Here is a 19230-nt window from a genome sequence, read left to right as displayed (position 1 = left end):
GAAGGAACCCGATTTTAAACATGTTCAGGTCAGAACCGGTCAGACCCAGAGGTGTCAAGTAACGAAGTACAAATACTTCGTTACCTTAAGTAGAAATTTTGGTTATCTGACTATACTTCACTGGAGTAATTATTTTTCAGACAACTTTTTACTTTTACTCCTTACATTTTCACACAATTATCTGTACTTTTTACTCCTTACATTTTAAAAACAGCCTCGTTACTCTATTTCATTTCGGCCTTTAAAAAAAACTATCCAGTTAAATTGCTCCATCCGGATAGAGTGAATTTGGTTGTGGTTGTTTCAGATGTTCTTGTCCAGTTTTGTTCTTACATCCGTTCCCTCAGATTCCTGCAACTAAACTTGGATGTACATTCCAATAAAGGTTAGGATAAATGATAACATGCCTCTGAAGTTCAACTTTTTGCACCATTACAATACTTATAGGCAACTAGTCATCATATCTCCTGCTCTCTGAAACACATGTTAATGCTCAATAGTACACATATATGGTTCTTTAATATATTTGCATTCATTTACAATGGCTTTTGTCCTTAATGGCTTTTTTCCCCTTTACATTACTTTTACTTTTATACTTTAAGTAGTTTTGAAACCAGTACTTTTATACTTTTGAGTAAAAAACTTGAGTTGATACTTCAACTTCAACAGGAGTATTTTTAAACTCTAGTATCTATACTTCTACCTCAGTAATGAATGTGAATACTTTTGACACCTCTGGTCAGACCTCACATGACGGGCTACCTTCAGACGACTTGCCGCAGATGCGTTTTAGCTGTTGTATAAGTAGAACCGAACCTGCCAACTGAAGTTCTGGACGTCCATCACTAAAGTTCCTGGAAGGACCAACATGCACAGGACTAACTAGTAGCTTTAACGGCCGTAGAGGCTGACCGGCCTAGCTCTTACTAATGACCAAGACGTAGCCTTAATGCTAACTGACTAGTTAAGACGGTAACTACTTTGATGTAGCTGGACGCCGTCTAGCAGCATTTTACAGTTTTATAAACAGTTCAGAATAGAAACCCTTCAGATTTGCAGGAAATCTGGACTTTGAGAGAGTTGGATATTTCTGTACAGGAACCATCAGACTGCTTTCAGAGCAGACTTTTATTCCTCCTCCGAAAGTCTGTCTGCCACAGTGAAGACTCGAAACCTGGATTTGGCTCATGGGTACGTTTATTCATTAACAACTGAACATGGGGACATGCAGCTTGTGTCACTTCCATCTGGACGGACCACTTAGGAAGCTCCTTTTGCTCTCAGCTTGGACAGCAGCATCTCGTTCCTGCGACACTCCTGGAAAACACAAAGAAGAATCTTAGATGAGCAGAAACAAGCCATTCTTCACCTTTCACATCAGTTTCACTCGAGTTCTTTCGACTTCTGCTCCTCTAATAGCACAAGATAATACCCAATCTGGTGTTAATAACCAGGGGCCTCATTTATAAAGCTCGCTTGCGCACAAAACAGGGCTTGAAAGATGCGCAAGCCACCTTCTACGCAAAGGTTGGGATCTAAAAAAAAAAAACCAACGGAAAAATGTGCGTATCTTTACTCCAACCCTGACCCTAGTGCACGAACATTTTGAAGATATGGGGAACTGGCGACGCAGGCGGTGAGGTGGTGAAATGAAGCCAGATTCATGTCATACTTTAAATGTCATTACATATCAGACTTATAGATCCACGTACACCCAAGCAGGTGTCCTACCTCTGTGAATCGTCCTACCCGTAGGATGAAATGATATACTTCTCTGCCGAGGAAAATACTACCGTACAATCCCCGTTTCTTTTATCTCAGTTTCTTTTTTTTCAAAGGCTTTTTCATGCAAATAGACGATTTAACAGCAGGAAGTCAGGATGTGCTTCCACAGAGATCTATGTGTACAACGCTTCGGCGGAAGAAAAAAACCCGTCAGATCACGCTTCCACATAGATAAATGTTGATGCCTATGTGGAAGCTTGATTTGACGGGTTTTTTCCTTCCGCCGAAGCGTCGTACACATAGATCTATGTGGAAGCACATTCTGACTTCCTGCTGTTAAATCATCCATTTGCATGAAAAAGACTTTGAAAAAAAAGAAACTGAGATAAAAGAAACAGGGATGGTACGGTAGTATTTGCTGTCAAGGTAGGACACCTCGCCGAGGTAGGACACCTCAGCAGAACACCGGCTCGACATATGTCTCATTCATCCCGACGCACAGCAGAAACAGCTGCAGGCAGCTGCTGCACATGCTCATTTATATGCAAATACAGTCATCAGGTGCTTTGCTTTGACCATTCTTGGTAAAAAAGTGGGCGTGTAGAGGGCGGGATATGAGGCAAATTCACGTGCGCAACCTTCCAGCTGGATTGTGATTTATAAAGCGAACATTGCGTGCAGATGTGCGTGCACACGGTTTTATAAATACGGATTTTTTTTGGCGCACGTGCACTTTTAGTATGGATCCTACGCACTCTTTTATAAATGAGGCCCCAGGGGATTTACGTTTCATCGGTTTTGTAGAAGACTAACGGAACACTTTTCATGTGAAAATGAATAGAAAAATATCTAAAGTCAAAGTCTCCATGTTTTTCAGTGCAGTAATGTTTCTTGTTACCTCTTTAAAGTCTTTGACAGTTTTGAAGTAGAGCCTCTGCTTGTCCAGCAGCTCCAGGTACTCGTCGTTCAGCTGGTCTCTCCTCATTTTGTTCTCCTGCTTTTTCCTCTCCATCTACGAAACCAAACAGGAACAAAACAAACATCTGTGCAGAGTTCTGGGTGAAGGATGTCTACAGGCTGCACTGATGTATCGTACTCCTGCAGCCCCCGGGGCTCTATAGCTGTCTTCATTGATAGCAGTTCAATCAGTTCCTTTAAACTCTTGTGTTCTTTATTTCGAATTTTAAAACTTAAATGGAGTATAAAACGGACATTTCTAGGTCACATTTGAGCACCAGCCACAACCAGCTCATGCTGGTGGTGCAGTGTGAGGTCGTCTACAGCCACATGGAGCAGTTGGAGGCTCTGTTTCGTTTCTGGATCACTCAAAGGGCAGCTGATTTCCCTGAATGGGTTTTAACTCCGCCCACTTCAGTGTGCAGACCTGGAACAGCAAGTTATTTAGGTATCGACACACATTTCTGTCTGCTATTCACTTTACACAGAACCGTAAGTCACTTTATTCTGACACTGCCCTTATCTGTGTAATAGTTGCACACCCTATACCACACATACACCTTGTATTTCTTTTGTCAAATCAATCTTGTTTTTTTACTGAGTGATTCTTCTTTTGGCTTGTACGACTGAAACACCTGAATTTCCCAATTTGGTGATCGATAAAAGGACAATCTTATCTTACCATATCCCAGAATGCATGAAGCAGTTCCAAAGAATGTTTAAGTTTAGCGTTGCAACATTTCTGTGTAGACGGAGCTGATTTTTAATTGTTTTTGGAAATGTGGGTCTGCTAACGAAGCTAGCTAGTCCTAACTAGCTGTGGTTAGACTCAGTCCTTTAAAAGACTAGTTAGAGGAATGTAACCTCCCATCAAGGCTAACATCACTGCAAAAATCCTTTCAACTTTTAATGTCAAACATACTTTATCAATTCTTTTAGTTAGTTAATTAATCTTTATTTCGGTCAATTATAAGCATAAAAATCAATAAGCAAGATAATAAACATTTACAGGTTTTTCTTTGGTCAACATGGTGATTATTCTGTTAGTTTCTACTAATAACCAAAGTTGCATTCATATTGAGATGATTTTACTTTCTTTTATCTCTTCTAGACTTGATTATTCCAACTCTCTTTTTACTTGTTTCAACCAGCGCTCCTTAAACGGCCTGCAGATGTGCAGGATGCAGCAGCCAGACATTTAACTGCTGCTCGTACATGATCTTCCCTTCATCCTCTCTGCTCTGGCTGCCAGTCAAACCACGCACTGATGTTAAAGTTTTAGTCCTGGCTTTTAGAGCTTTCCCCCACCAAGATAGCGAAATACAGTTGTGATCGTTCAAGCCCTTATTCCTCCGCTCATTCACTTTGGTCCTCAGATCAGAATCTTTTATCCGTTCCACAAACATATTTTAAAACTAGAGATCACGCTCTCCGATTCATTGCCCCTTGACGGTGGAAAGCTCCGCCTCCTGTTCTGCGTCTGGCCAATAGTGTCGACATTTTTAATCTAAACAAGTTTCTAGTTGACAGGGCAGCTTGTCTTTAATAGTTGGATGTTGTGTCGTCACATCTTTTATTGTTGTCATTTCCATCTGAGCCTCTGTGTTTTAACTCTTCATTTTAGTTTACATGCATTTATTGTAACGCACTGATTTTATCTGGGAAAATCACTGCAGAAGTAAAGACTGATTGGTCGCTGCACCGTTCTTGTCGGGTTATCCAACATGAAGCACGTCAAAGTCGACCATGTGTGATGACCTTATGAATCATGTCTTGTACCCGGTGGCCTCAGGAGCCAAAAGACCGATCAGAGCTTGTACCTTAATGCGACTCTGCTTGATTCCCTCCACGATCTGCTCCAGCTGACGCAGGAACTGCTCCTTGGCTGCTGTGGACGACATGGCTCTGGACAACAGAGGAGAGACCGTTAAGAGACAGGACGCTGCTGACGCACCACGTTTTCTTCCGCAAGCTGGTTTGTACTTACTGTTGGAAGTTGTCGTGGATGGAGTTGAGCAGATTCACCTGCAGGAGACCACATGTCACTGGTCATTTTATGTATCAGAACCTGTCACAGTATAAACGTATCTGACATGATTTAGAGTCACCGCCACCTGGTTTGCTTTACCTGTCCAGCGCCGCACGGCAGGACGCCATCATAATTAAAGTTCTCAAAGTCACGTTTTGTTCTGACCGAGAACGAGCTACAACATTATGATCCTCCAAATGAAACAGAAAAAATCCTTCAAACATGACTCGGGGTTTTCTATTAGCATTTAATGCTAGTGTTTTAGCATTTAGCATGCTAGCTAGTAACCATGGCACTAGTCACATTACTATAGTGGCATATAACTGGCTAAAACCCAACACACTGGTGTTATTACACGTACAACCAAGGTGGCATTTGATGCTATCACGTTAGCATTTAAAGCTGTATTAGCTCCGTGACTGCAGGTGTGGACAGGTGTCCCTCTATTCTGTCTCTTACTCACCTGCATTTACTCTTTCTTCAATCCTGTCCTGTACCCTGATGTCCTCTATTCTGATATCATTTATCCTGGTGCCCTGTTCTGATGTGTGATTTGTTGGTCATTTGACATCACAATTGACAATAAGTCAAAGACAAAGTCCACCAGGACCACTGGCTGGATGAGTAAGAGACACTGCTGTCTTCCATCTTCCGCTACTCGTCCCAGCTGACGTGAATCTCCACCCAGACACCCTGTCCTCCAAGTCACATAGGTTGTAAGGTGCTGGACCTGATTCTCACCAGAACCTACAAAGCTGGCCAAAAAGTGCAAAAGTATGCCAACAGAAAAAACATCCATCATGACCCTTTCTGGTAACAACCGTGACCTCACAGCTCGGTGACTGGGACGCGTCATGGTGTCACATCTACAGGCCTTGAACGCATCATGATAGTTGGCATTTCCACTGGGAACTTAATCACAACCATCTCTGGAGATTTACTGCTACACTCGCATGACGGGGTCAGAATCTGGCATTGACAACGCAAAGCTCGGATCCAGCTTGAGGCTCCTTTTAAGAAATGAGACTCATTAGCGCCACCCTTCGCCACGACGGCCGTCGGGGGTACTGCAGTCAACAGCGAAGCCGGCACGGGAGAACGGAGAGAATGTGCATTCAGCGTCAATGACGTCACATCCGCAGGACAGCGCGGGAAATTCGGGACCGATTGCAGCACATTTTGCAGCCTGTTCAAGGCAAAGGAGAGATACACTAGAGGGCTCATTCTTTTGGGTTTGGAACGCTTCATCTGACATTATTACTAGAAAACTTAAAATGTATATGGATTTTTTTCATAAATCTTGCCACAATCCGGCCTCAAGCTCCTTTAAGTGTTCAGGTTGGTGGTAGTTGGTCGTGGTGGATATTATACTTGGTCAATTTAGGCCTTAAGTACCAACCAAGTATCATTTAACACCACAGCCTACCAGAGTCTTGTTGCTGGCCACGTCGAGACCTCTGGAGGAGTGTTCCAGAATCTGATTGACTGTGTCGTCGAGAATTAAGGCCCTTCTAGAGTTTGAAGCCGGTCCACCCTGGTAGTGGCCCCGTGTACAGGATGAGGTGGCTGCTGAACGATTAGTGGGGTTACTTGCCTCCTTCTCCAAGTAGACCTTCTTATCATCCAGCGTGTTGTAGAGAGTGAAGAACTGCTTGGTCTCTTTGTGTGTCGCGGAAACTGGAACCAAAACCAGAGCAGGTTCAGAGTCCTGCTGATCTTTCAAACAAAGATGGGTCCTGGTCGTGGTGGACCAGCAGCAGAGAACTCTACACCCACCTTGACTGTAGAGCTCGATGAACCTCTTCTGGTACTGGGTCAGTTCGGCCCGACTCGGCACCTCGTCGATCTTCCTCTGCAGGATTGCGATCTCGCGGTTTCGCCGAGCCTTGAGGACAACGAAAACCAGTTAACCCAAAAACCGTTCTTTCTTGACTCGGCTGCCATTGGATGGAAAAATGACACCTCTGATGCCGTTCTCTTTATGCAAATTTTATAAATATCCACCATTTATGACCAGCTGGATCATAGCGGAACCTTCTTAACACAAACAGTCAAATGGGCAGAAAGAGCCGGAAACAGACGGGAAAACTTTATTTCAGTTATCACAAGTAAGCCATGTCAGCCAACCATCTAACTTCCAGGTTGAGTCTCACGTGGAAGGTTGGTTTCAGTTCTTCGACTGGCCGCTAGAGGCCGCTAAAGCGGGTCCATCTCCACTGACCTCCAGGTTAAAACGTCCAACTTTACAGCAGAAATAAACATCTTTGGAACAAAAAACGTTTTGGTCTCAATCGTTTGATTTCTCATCCATGACGACTGAGGGGTGAATGTTTTTGTAGCACGCAAGGAGAGTTACTATAAATATTTTTATTTCTAATAGGATTGATTGACAATTGGATCAACCAATGACTAGCTGTTATCACTTCTGCATCCGTAATAGTCATTGTACCGCGCTTAGCAAAGCGAGAACTGTCTGTATTAACCAGCATCGACTAAATAGACGGTCATTTATTTATTTCTCCGGTGAATCGACATGTTTATGGAAGAGGGCTAGAGCCTGAATCCAGGACTCCAACCTGAAACCAAGACTTAAACCTGAAACCAGTACCCGTGGAGTCCCTAGAAACTAGCTAGCACATCCTGGCTGTTTCAAGTACCAAATACACACTACCCACAAAGTATGTGGTGAAGGGGACAACCACCATTCATCCACCTAGCTAGGAGATAACCTCCAGTTTTTAGAACCGTTCGTGTAAGCGTATAAGCTAGCGTATCCTCCAAGCCTCCTGGCTCCTTCTGAAAGCAGGACCGGTGGAGAGATCGGATCAGAATGAGTTTAAGTTAATCACAGTTATCATAATAGGTTAGCAGGAGCTAAACTACCTGAGAAGCAAACTACTCCAGCTTAAAGTGGGCATGTTCCAACCAACTGGGCACATTCTGTGATATTCAGCCGTGTACCAAGTGAGTATCATTTAACAGCACGTCCTAGCAGAGTCTCTTCTGATGAACATGGACCAAGACCGTGCACATCTGTGGATGAACCAGGGAAGGATGGAGTCAGCTCCTCTAAGATGATGCTGACCTGAGCCCCAAACACCAAGTACACTATACATTTATTCACATCATGTTTCAATAAATTGTTTTAAAACTAAATTCTGTTACACAACAAAGTTATGACTTAAATTTTTGCTGCATTCGCTTCTTTCCATTACTCCTTTAGCGTGCTGAGAGAATGGGCGGAGCTAGAAGTCATCCAGGGATTTGGACTGTTCTGGTCTACATGTGGACTAAAAGTAGACTTTGAACTGCACCAGCCGAGTCTGAGGACCGTTCACCAGAACAACTCCGGAGGGCTTCAAAACTATGCACGTCATAATTTGAAGTGGATCAAAACATTCCAGTGGAGCTGAGACGAGAACTGATGTTCAGCGCTGATGCAACATGCAAGTGTTTTGACCCACTGCAGATGTTGACTGCTGTAGTTTCTAAGGGAAATCACAGAGGGGTTTTGTTCACTTCCGGCAACCTTCCGTCTACAGAAATATCGAGATGACGTGTTGCCGTCCCATTCCCGCCGCATCGCTGCAGTTCCATTAAACCTGGTGCTGCCTGGAGTTACCATGAGCAAACGGATCTTCTGCAGCTTCTCTCTGTCGGCGTCGTACTGCCGGTCGATCAGCTGACCCCTCTCCTGCTGCTCCTCCGTGTCCTGTCCCGATGCAGACTTCAACTCCTCGATGTCCAGCTGCAGACGGGCCATCTCCTCCTGGAAACACGGAACGCAGAGTTCAGGAAAACCTTCCTACCGTCATGGGTGAATCCTGGCAGAGATGCTGGTGAATATGCTCACTCGACAGTGCGTCCGGAAGTCCTGCTCCTGCTGCTTCAGGTTCTCGTTCATGGTCACCAGAGCCCTGAGCTTCTGCAGCAAGCTGCTGGAGAAACACTTCCTCTTACATCACAGGTGACATGCTGCATGCCTGCCATCATCTGAAACATCTGCTTTTCTAGAGGTCTCTACATCTCAATGGTGCTGCAGCTCTTAAATCCTCCGGAAGCAACAAGGGGATACTCAGGATTGCCCAAATACTATTTCTTGTAGGGGCCTTTCTGTTACATGAATACTGACACAGTCAGAGTATATACCGTATTTTCTGAGCTATAAGCCGCACCTGCATAAAAGACGCATCCGCTCTATTTAAAAAAAAAAAAAAAAAAAAGATATGCAAGTCGCAGATATTTATGTTGTTAGATTAGATATTTACTACATGTACAGAACCATTTTGAACTGTAAATGATGTACATGTTTGTACCTAAATAGAACCTTTACTAACAGTGTCTTAACACGGCAGCAACTTTGCTGATTAAAACGGGACAGAACCAAGTGAAAATAACCGGTATTTATTTATCTACTGATCTGTTTGAAATCTGCTTCTACCTACTTCTATCTGCTAAAGAAGAAGTAACGTATTCTTCTTTGCATTTATTTTGTCTTAGTTTTGATTCTGATTCCGGTTAGAGCGCCCCGAGCGGTGGAAGAAAAATCCACAGAATAGCTGCACCTTTGTATAAGCCGCACGGTTCAAAACCTATGAAAAAAGTAGCGGCTTATAGTCCAGAAAATACGGTAGTTATATTTGTTTATTTTCTAAGATCTATGAGGATCCCTACGGTTCTAGGCGAGTGTGTGAAACCTCTTAATAATGGGTGATGAGGAGAGGACTGACCTGTCGTCGGCCTGCTCCTCCACATCCTCCAGAGAAGAAAACTCCTTCTGCAGCTCCTCCGAACGCGCTGCAGCCTGCAGAAACGTGGAACATCTTAGTGGAGTCGTGTGGATCTTCGCCCACCATCGTGTTTGAGGAGTTAGTTACGAACCTCGCTGAGCTTCCTTTTGGCCTCATCGCAGCCGTCCTTCACCTCTGCATGTTTGACCTTCAGCTGTCGACGCAAACAAACGCCATCATTTCTGAGAGTCCAGCTGCCGTCTGATCGTACTTCCTACCTACTCACAGGTAGGGCTGTTCGATTAATCGATTTTAAATCGTAATCGCGATTATGTAATTAGAACGATGTTAAAACGTGAAAATCGTAAAATCGATTTTTCACTTTTTTTTTTTTTTTTTTTTTACCTTGTCTGCACACATATTAATGATTGATACCATATTAATGATTGATGGAAATACCTCTCAATACCTGCGACAAGTGCCCCATCGGAGAGGCTCTTTAGTGTAGGAGGGGGCGTTGTAACACGCCACCGGGCATCCCTCAAGCCAGATGCGGTAGACCGGCTCGTGTTCCTTGCAAAAAACTTGCAAATGTGAATAGCAAATGTAATGACTGACATTACACACCTCTACCTCCTTCATGGGTTGCATTATTATTTAGCATGCAAAGACCCAGTTTAGTTTAATTAGAAAATGTCTTGTTTTATTTAATTGGAAATATAACTTACTGTATGTTTGCAAGTGCTGATTTGCTGATTTTTTTTTCCAGAGATAAAACTTTATATTTTATTATATTTTTTAAAACTTTTTTTCAACTTATTTTACAGAGTTTTGCACTTTATTCATTCATTTTTGGTTTAATAAGAGTAAAGTTTGCACTTAAAGCCCAATGGGGCAAATGTTCAATAAAAAAACAGCATATTTGAAATTATTTCTTTGCCTTTTGTCAATTCACAAAATAATCGTAATCGTAAATCGTAATCGAAAATCGGATTTTGAGAGAAAAAAAAAATCGAGATTTTATTTTTGGGCAAAATCGAACAGCCCTACTCACAGGTTCTAAACTCCCTCTGAACACCTGACAGCTGGATTCAGAAGTGAGGAAATACTCCCCCCCTCTACCCAGCGACCTCACTGACCTCCTCCAGCTGCCTGCTCTTCTCCTGGATCTGTTTGCTGAGCGAGGCGACGGCCCGGCGGTGCTGCTGCAGCGGTCCAAACCGTTCTGATCGCTCCTCTGACGACAGCTCGGACTGCTGCAGGAACATCACGGAGACGGTGAACAACACAGAACCGTTCAGTCAGGATAAACCCAGAGGAGCGGTCCTCACCTTCTCGGCGTACTCGGAGGCAATCTGTTTGATCTCATCCGACTGCAGTCCAACGATCTGACCAACAGCGCTGGCGGTCAGCTTCCCCTGAACAAACCAAACACACCTCCATCACACTGGCATTTCACTTCCTTCTTCTGGGGCTGTTCCAGAAACCTTCAGTCCAAACTTTCCATGAAAATTCACGGGAATAAAAAGGAACTTTTAGCGGTTTAGCCTGAAACGTGGACTGAATCCATCCACATGGGACCAGAGACATCAAGAAAATAAATATCAATTAAACTTTTCCTAAACGTAAAATACTGACAAAGACAAAGACAGACAAAGACAGCCTCTTGTCAACAGACTCCACCGCTCAAAGAACCATCACTCTGCTGCAGATGTTTGGAACTAGAGACTCAGACCAACCTCCTCCTCTGCCATCGCGTCCATGTTGGTCATCAGGGTTTTGATTCGCATCTGGACACAAATCAACAAAGAAGTTATTGTAGATCTATGCTAAAGCTAACGTTACAATGTGACCTTTAGCAGTTTTTGTACCATGTCAGCAGTTTATGTAAAAGCAGTAAGTTTCCTATTCTTATTCTATTCTTTGGCATCCTTGGAAGATTAATTTAATCTGATTTAACTTAATTACAGGGAAGTATGATATTGCTAACCATGTCTCATTTTTTTTAGGGTTCCTCTTATGTCAGTTTATTTTAATTTTTATTTATTTATCTTATTTTCTTTTTTTAATTTATTTTAATTTTTTTAATTTTTTTGTTGCTGCTGTTTTGCGTGTCCTGTATTTTAGTTTATTACTTTATTTTTCCTATTATTATTGTCTTCAGTCAGAGTTTGATTGGTAATCGGTACTTACTTTGGGACCTGTTTATAATTACGTATTTTGCAGTGTGTGTGCTTTGGGGTGTTTGTTATGTTAAGTTTTGTGTCCTTATTTATTTTTTATTTTATTTAGTTATTTTATTTTATTTTTTTATTTATTTTTTTGATTGTGTATGGTAAAATATAAAACGGGGTATTCTGTCGAACCCTTTAAAAGAAATGTTTATTGTGTAATATAATTTACATGGATTACCCAATAAAGAAACATGTTTAAAAAAAAAAGCAGTAAGTTTACTACTACTATTACTGTCATTTAGCAGACCAACCTCCTCCTCCATCGCGTCCATGTTGGTCATCAGGGTTTTGATTCGGATCTGGGTTAGTCTAATCTGACCAAATGACAGTCGGCTCAGCCAATGTCTAGCAGTTATCACTTCCTCCTCCATAATCATCATTCTACAGTGGCGCAACGCCACATCCCATTTGTATTGATTCAGTGTTGGCTAAATGCCAAGTCAACATGTTTTTTTGCATAACCGTTTGACAGCAGATTTGCAGGCATTTTGGTTCGGTTCAGCTGAAGCAGCTAAAGCGAACTTTGATTGACAAAGGGCGGCCGCGTTTCTGTCTGTTTCCCGAGCAACATGACTGGGCCCGACAGAGAAAAAGAGGCTGTGACGTAATGCTCCTCATGTTTTGTCTACGGTTACATGCTAAAGGGAGGAGGAAGTTGTGACGTCCTTTTGTCCCTACTGCTGAAGACAGGACTCCTCCTCAAACATGAGTCCCTCTCCTCCCAGCTTGAATAACTATCTCATAAAAGTCTTTGACTTTTCGAATTCTGGTTAATGGTCAAGGCAAATTAATCCTAAGTGCTTTTGGAGCCCATGCAAGACCTTGACATTTGTGAATTCTCATAACCTGTCGGTTCCAATTGAATTTAAAAACAACAAAAACTTGTTTTTCAAGATAAACACAAACTGTGGGGACCTATGAATCATCATCTCTTATTTTGAAGGGCTCACCTCCTCAGCTGCCTGGAGGTCTTCTTCCTGTTGCACTTCTGCCATGCCAGGGGGCGCCAGCGGAGTCTTGTCCCCATCCACCTGGAGACAGGAAGACAGACGTCTGTTTTTAATTCAGACCGTTTCCAAACAAGATTTTTCAGCAGAGCAGCACATTCACCCCAAGATCAGACCGTCAAAGTCAAACCCAGGAACTACATCTCAGCCTGCAGGCCTCACTGAGCATGCCAGAAGAAGCCCGGGGCACCATCCCTCCAAAACCACATCTGAGGGGGGGGGTTGAGGTGTTCTGCTCCGGGAACAATGTCCTGGACAGATGAGGCCAAAGTGGAGCTGTGTGCTCTTAATGTCCAAACACAGAAACACCTCACACCCACTGTCTCCCCTATGCGTTCTCTACCCGGGGTCAGCTTAGGCACTGAAAAGGTAGAAGTGGTAACAGACTTTAAATACTTAGGTGTTGTTCTAGACTCAAATTTCTCTTTTAAAAAACATATAAAAATGATCACTAAAAAAATAAAGTTCAATCTTTATAATTTTAAGCACATTAGATGTGTCATGTCAAACACTGCTGCCCTAACATTTTTACATGCTATGATTTTCTCACATTTAAACTACTGCATTACAACCTGGACCATGGTGGGGCCTACCACACTCAGGTCAGTGGAGGTTTTATATAAAAAAGCACTCAAAATCCTAGATAAAAAACCTATCTCATACCATCATTGCAACATCTTGGACAAATACAATCTATTAAGCTTCGACAACTTCTGCAAATTCTCATACAGTTGTCTAATGTGTAAAACCCTACATGGCCTGGCACCACCTTGCCTCCAGGATTTTTTTAAATACCGACAGTCGCGGGTCACTCTAGCAGTGTCCAACAGAGACGTAGAGGTTCCGTTCAGAAAAACTGCTTTTAGCCATAACGCACTATCCATAAAGGGTAGTGCGTTATGGAATTCTATACCTGTACACATAAGGGAATGCCCCTCTTTAACAACTTTTAAAAACCAGATAAAAATATGGCTCAGAGGTCAACAAATGTGTACACACACCTAATGTGTGCTTGGGCCTGCTCCTACCTACTAACTTTTTTTTATCATTCTCATTTTACTAATTGTACTTGTCTTTACTAATTGTACTTGTCTTTACTAATTGTACTTGTCTTTGTTTCTGTTTTCTTTTTCTTATTGCATTTTTATCTTCTCTGCTTTTAACACCTTACCTGCCTATATTGGACTACAGATGGAAACTAGCCTTGTGCTACAATCTGGCACATTTACATATGCATGTTCATCAATGTGCATTGTCCTGAGAAATAAATAAAGTAAAGTAAAGTAAAGTCAAGCACGGTGGTGGAGGGATGATGATCCGGGCTTGTTTCACACAAATAGGATTAAAAAGGAAAACTAAAGAGCTCACAGATCAACACCTACCTGCTCTTGTTTGGACTGCTTACTGAATCCATAACGTCTGGGGGGGAAGAAGCAACAACGTTAGTCAAAGGAAACACGGGTAATAAAACGGCATGCTACGTTAACACAGCAAGGGCACAGCGGAGGGCGGGGCTCCAGCTCTGATGGACCACACAGACACGCTTCTTAACCGTCATGCCTCAAACATGTGAGCGTTCAACCACAAGACACAGAAGTGAAGGAAACTCCACACAGGTGAAGTACTTACATCGGGAAATGACACGGTCTGCAGGTGGAGATGGAAGGACATTTCAGAGGAAGTAGTACATGGACACGTGATCAGGAAGGGGCTGAGATGCAAGGATCAGGGCGCGGCTAAGACGTGAGGACCAGGGCGGGGCTATGTCTTATAGCCAAGTTATCATTTTGAGAAAAAAAGTATTTTTTTTTCTTTTTTAAAGAAGAAAAAAAAAAAAAGTTTCAACCAAAAGTAAAAAACTGAAAAATCTAACTTGTGGCCATAGCCAAAGTGATCTCCATCTTGTGATGGCATGACCAAATTTAACAAACGAATTGTAACATGTCATCCATAGAGGTCGCCACAGAACCTGCAAACTGATGCACGACCTCGGAGGGCTGAGGGAATTCCACCGCTGGCAGATATCGTTATAGATCCGACTCAACCCTAAGAGCTGCCCAACTTAGTTCTCATAACTAAAACATGTATCGATGAGAATAAAAACAAGAACCTTCAGAAACAAATGTGTAGTTTTATGACAAAGTCGTACATTTAGAGAAGAAACCAAACTAGTTCTCAGAATCTTACCAAAGGGAATGAGTCTGGAGTGGTTCTGAACCAGTCCAGCACCAGAACTTGTTGGAGTTATTCTGAAGAGGTAACGGACACACCTGAAGGAAACCTCACCTGCCAAACTCCAGCAGGGTGGAGTGGACCCTGGACTCCTCATCCAGCAGGTCTCCGGCTTCCTTCTGCCTCCTGTACTTCCTCTGAGGTTTGTACACCTCCTGCAAAACATCACATGACTGGTCTCTGCTGATCCGATTGGTTTGTCAGTGTAACAAGGACGATGAGGAAACGCATCTGGCCACAAGCCGCGGTAGATCCACTGGCCCAGTGTCCTCCGGTGCAGACTCGGCTGTATCGGACCAGTGTGGTGCGACGGGAGACGTCCGTGTGAACTGTGGAGCTGGACTCTGTAGTCCCATACTGACTAAATAGGTAAACACTCGTGGACCCGATGAAGTTAGACAGCTCAAAAGGAATCTGCAGGAAAGCTGAGCGAGAACTTGAATGATCGAGTTCTATCAAGGACAGCTCACGAAACCAATCACTGAAAATAAAAACGTCCCTTAACCTTTTCTACTGTTGACAAGCTCATCAACCCTGATTTAATCAACACACAGAGTTAGTTAACCCTAACACGGACCTTTTACTAGAGACCGCTTTTGTGAAGAATCTGCAGAGCGCTTCAGGAGCCTGAGGAACCACTGGGCAGTTTTGTCCTGGTTGATGCTCAGATGCTTGCTAGTCTTCTCCGAGTCCACCTGCCCTCCAGATCCAGGTCCCACTTTGCCTTTAATAACTCTTTATGAATCCTTTGAGAGGGAGTTTTATGTTGTAATTGTTCTCTTCAGATGGGCATCTACTGCTTTTAAGACTGCTGTGGCGAGACCCCTCTGAATCTTGATGTTTTAAATAACTACAGACCAGGATCCAACTTTTAGAGAAACGTGCTTTTATTCAGTTGAATGATTTAAAAAAAAAAAAAAACTAAAATAATGTTTGTGAGAGATTTCAATCTCTAGGTTCTAGGATGAACGACAGTACAGAGACAGCCGTATTAAAGATCCTCAATGATCTAAGGTACTACCTGGAACTGTTCTCGGTTCATGTCCTACCTCACTCAGAGAAGGTTTCTGGTAAGTACGGATACATGCTACTCAGGGATCCGTAACATTAAATGTGGTGTTCCCCAAGGCTCAATTGTAGGCCCGATTCTTTTTAATGTATATATGCTTCCACTTGGGGATGTCATTAGGAGACATAGTATTCCCTTTCACAGCTATGCTGATGACACGCGGCCAATTGATGACGTTTTAGTTGTATTTAGGTGTTAAAGTGTTTTGTTTTGTTATGTGTCGTGTCATATGTCGGAATCATGTTACTGTGTTGCTGCCTGTCTTGGCCAGGACCCTCTTGTAAAAGAGATTTTTAATCTCAATGAGTTTCGTTTCCTGGTGAAATAAAGGTTAAAAAAATAAAATAAATCATGACAGAAAACTTCCTGCAACTCAACCAGGACAGATCCGAAGTTTGAGTCATCGGTGCCAAGGTTAAAAGAGGGGAACATTGGTTAAAATGACACGCAATGTCTTTAAAGACATCTGATCAAGTGAAGGACATCACTTTACATCGTAATTCTCGACTCTGAACTTTTATTCCGGCGTTCTTAACATTTATGTTATTAATAAAAGTACCCACGGAGAGGGTGCCAGACCACGCCCCTGACTGGTTCTTCTCTGCCCAGCAAAGTTCTCCATGTCGTTATTTCTTTTCATCTTTGATCAGGTTTTATTATTGATAGGGATTAGGGTTGGTGGGGAAAAGGCTGTTAAGCACGTTGTCCTGGATTTTGGTGCACGAAAAGTGATGTATAAATATAGTTTGATTTGATTTGCTCACCAACACGTCTAAAACCGCCTTCACTGCCTTGTCTTTCCTCTGGAGGAACTCTTCATCCTGGATGGAGGTGCCAAACGTCTGAATCACTTAAAGCAATTTTGGTTGAGAGGTTTGGAGGATGTTGATGTTATGGTTACCTCTGGGAGACTGTGGTTCTTCTGGAACTGAGAAATTGAGTAGGACCTTACGTAATCGCCCATCTCCTCCCTCGTCTCGATGGCTCGCTTCACCAGCCACTGACAGGAAACCATGAACGTCATACAGTTATTAACAAATGTAGGGGAAATTCTGTAAAAACAATGTTCCTCAAAGATGATTTCTCCTGCTAAAGTTCATACTGTCACTTAACCATTCAGGGATCGACATATCTGGACTCAGAGGCACCTGGGATGGGCCATCGCCATGGAAACATTGATTTTAGTAACTAAGGAGTACCACAAGGCTCCGTTTCAGGATCCTTGCATCTTTAACTCCACATACTCAGAGTCACCTGGTATTAATTAATACAAACATCAGTTTATAAAGATGGTGACTAGCAAGTACCTACGCAAACCTTTTAAGTTCTATCACTTTTGCAAGTCTCTCACCTGAATTACAGGAAAGATGTGGATAAAATCTAGGCCTTGGATCTGGTGAGGCTCCAGACGGTGGGGACACTTCATCTTTGGAAGGACAGAAACAATCTTCTCTGTCAGCGCTCTGAAGAAAACAGGAAACATCTGAAACTAAACTGTTATCAGCCACAACCAGAAGACTGAGTCACATGACTTCCTGTGATGCCACAGAAGCGTTTACCAGAATGATCCACTGGCATCGCTTCACTCACATTTTCTGACCGATTGTAGAGTTTTCCTGGAAGAGAAGATCTACGTCGATGTCAAAGTTACACGTGGTGATGCACCAGGTCATACCACCCACCACCTGCAGAGGAGATGAGGAGAGGAGGGGACAAGGAGGGGGGGGGAACAGAATAAAGAGATAAGAAGTCAAGAAGATGGGATGGTGAGGACAAAAGAAATGAGGTGACAAGAACACAAGGAACCAAGGACATGAGGAAATGAGAAAAGGAAGCAAGGAGATAAAAGGTGTATATTTTCATACAGATCTTGGGAACGTCAACTGAAACCGCTACTTATGAGTAATGAGTAACGTTAAAATACCCCCGTCCCCCATCCCGTCTCCATGCACCTTATCAAAAGCGGACAGTCCTTTGATCCGGGCTCTGAAGTATCCCGCCGCCAGCAGCAGCTCCAGGATCTCCGCCAGCTTCACACTCTGCTCCTCATCCTCGCGGCTCTCCACCTGGATGTCAGACACAAACCAGTGTACACCATTAAAATCCCAGTATAGACAATAAAACACCAGTATACACCAAAAGAACACTAGTATCCACCAGAACACCAGTGAAACATCGGTTAACACCAGTATACACCAAAAATAACACTAGTATACACCAAAAATGACACTAATGTACACCAAAATGGAGACAACTATACACCAAAAATGACACTTGTGTACACCAAAAATGCAGAGGTGTCAAGTAACGAAGTACAAATACTTCGCTACCTTACTTAAGTAGAAATTCTGGTTATTTATACTTAACTGGAGTAATTATTTTTCAGAAGACTTTTTACTTTTACTCCTTACATTTTCACGCAATTATCTTTACTTTTTTACTCCTTACATTTTAAAAACAGCCTCATTACTCTTAAAATACTCCATCCGGATAGAGTGAATTAGGTTGTGGTTGTTTCAGATGTTCTTGTCCAGTTTTGTTCTTACATCCGTTCCCTCAGATTCCTGCAACTAAACTTGGATGTACATTCCAATAAAGGTTAGGATAAATGATAACATGCCTCTGAAGTTTGACTTTTTACACCATTACAATACTTATAGGTAACTAGTCATCATATCTTCTGCTCTCTGAAACACATGTTAATGCTCAATAGTACACATATATGGTTCTTTAATATATTTGCATTATACTAAGACGCATTCATTTTCAATGGCTTTTGTCCTTAATGGCTTTTTCCCCCTTACATTACTTTTATACTTAGTATTAAGTAGTTTTGAAACCAGTACTTTTATACTTTTACTTGAGTAAAAAACTTGAGTTGATACTTCAACTTCTACAGGAGTATTTTAAACTCTAGTATCTATACTTCTACCTGAGTAATGAATGTGAATACTTTTGACACCTCTGCAAAAATAACACTATTGTCCACCAGAACAGGAGTGAAACATTAGTGAAAACACAGGTAAAACAGCCCCCCCGTCTGCTCCAGCCGCTGCAGGGGGCTTGGGCGGCTGCAGGGCATCTACCCTGGACACTCACCTGGACCACGTTCCCTTGCTGGTCGTACTGAGCGCAAATATTGGACCCAGTTCGGACTCTCTGGAAGACAGACGCAGCTGGCGTCGCCATCTTGGACTCACGAACGACGAGTCACATGACCGCTGGTCACGTGACGAGCCCGTGACCA

The 19230-nt window shown here is 42.7% G+C and overlaps 1 protein-coding gene across 4 annotated transcripts; it reads right to left on the bottom strand.

Annotated features, from left to right (window-relative positions):
• Window positions 1–1179: 1179 nt before the first annotated feature.
• Window positions 1180–19192, bottom strand: ccdc93 (coiled-coil domain containing 93). 4 transcript variants are annotated; one of them, XM_061724009.1, is made up of 23 exons: window positions 19083–19192; window positions 17936–18049; window positions 17574–17668; window positions 17335–17446; window positions 16885–16983; window positions 16748–16804; window positions 14969–15069; window positions 14312–14329; window positions 14065–14101; window positions 12626–12706; window positions 11181–11231; window positions 10773–10859; window positions 10581–10697; window positions 9593–9655; window positions 9442–9515; window positions 8565–8649; window positions 8334–8480; window positions 6488–6596; window positions 6306–6388; window positions 4670–4707; window positions 4503–4587; window positions 2624–2737; window positions 1180–1317 (listed from the first exon to the last, which is right to left on the bottom strand). In XM_061724009.1, the coding sequence occupies exons 1-23, from the start codon at window positions 19170–19172 to the stop codon at window positions 1261–1263; spliced, it is 1914 nt and encodes a 637-aa protein (XP_061579993.1). In that variant the 5' UTR covers window positions 19173–19192; the 3' UTR covers window positions 1180–1260. The 4 variants fall into 4 exon arrangements, with proteins under 4 accessions (XP_061579993.1, XP_061579994.1, XP_061579995.1 ...); XM_061724010.1 differs by having other exon boundaries at window positions 8565–8646; XM_061724011.1 differs by lacking the exon at window positions 14312–14329.
• Between the last annotated feature and the right edge of the window lie 38 nt (window positions 19193–19230).

Source organism: Cololabis saira, chromosome 6 (genome assembly GCF_033807715.1).
Source record: "Cololabis saira isolate AMF1-May2022 chromosome 6, fColSai1.1, whole genome shotgun sequence".
Taxonomy (NCBI): Eukaryota; Metazoa; Chordata; class Actinopteri; order Beloniformes; family Belonidae; genus Cololabis; species Cololabis saira.
This window is presented reverse-complemented; position numbering and strand designations above follow the sequence as displayed.

Excerpts from the sequence above, each read along its gene's own strand:
- ccdc93 (XM_061724009.1), bottom strand. The coding sequence starts at position 19,172 with ATGGCGACGCCAGCTGCGTCTGTCTTCCAGAGAGTCCGAACTGGGTCC. Across the intron at positions 17,669-17,935 it reads GACTGTCCGCTTTTGATAAG|GTGGTGGGTGGTATGACCTG; the intron begins GTGCATGGAGAC and ends TCTCCTCTGCAG. Across the intron at positions 17,447-17,573 it reads TCTACAATCGGTCAGAAAAT|AGCGCTGACAGAGAAGATTG; the intron begins GTGAGTGAAGCG and ends TGTTTTCTTCAG.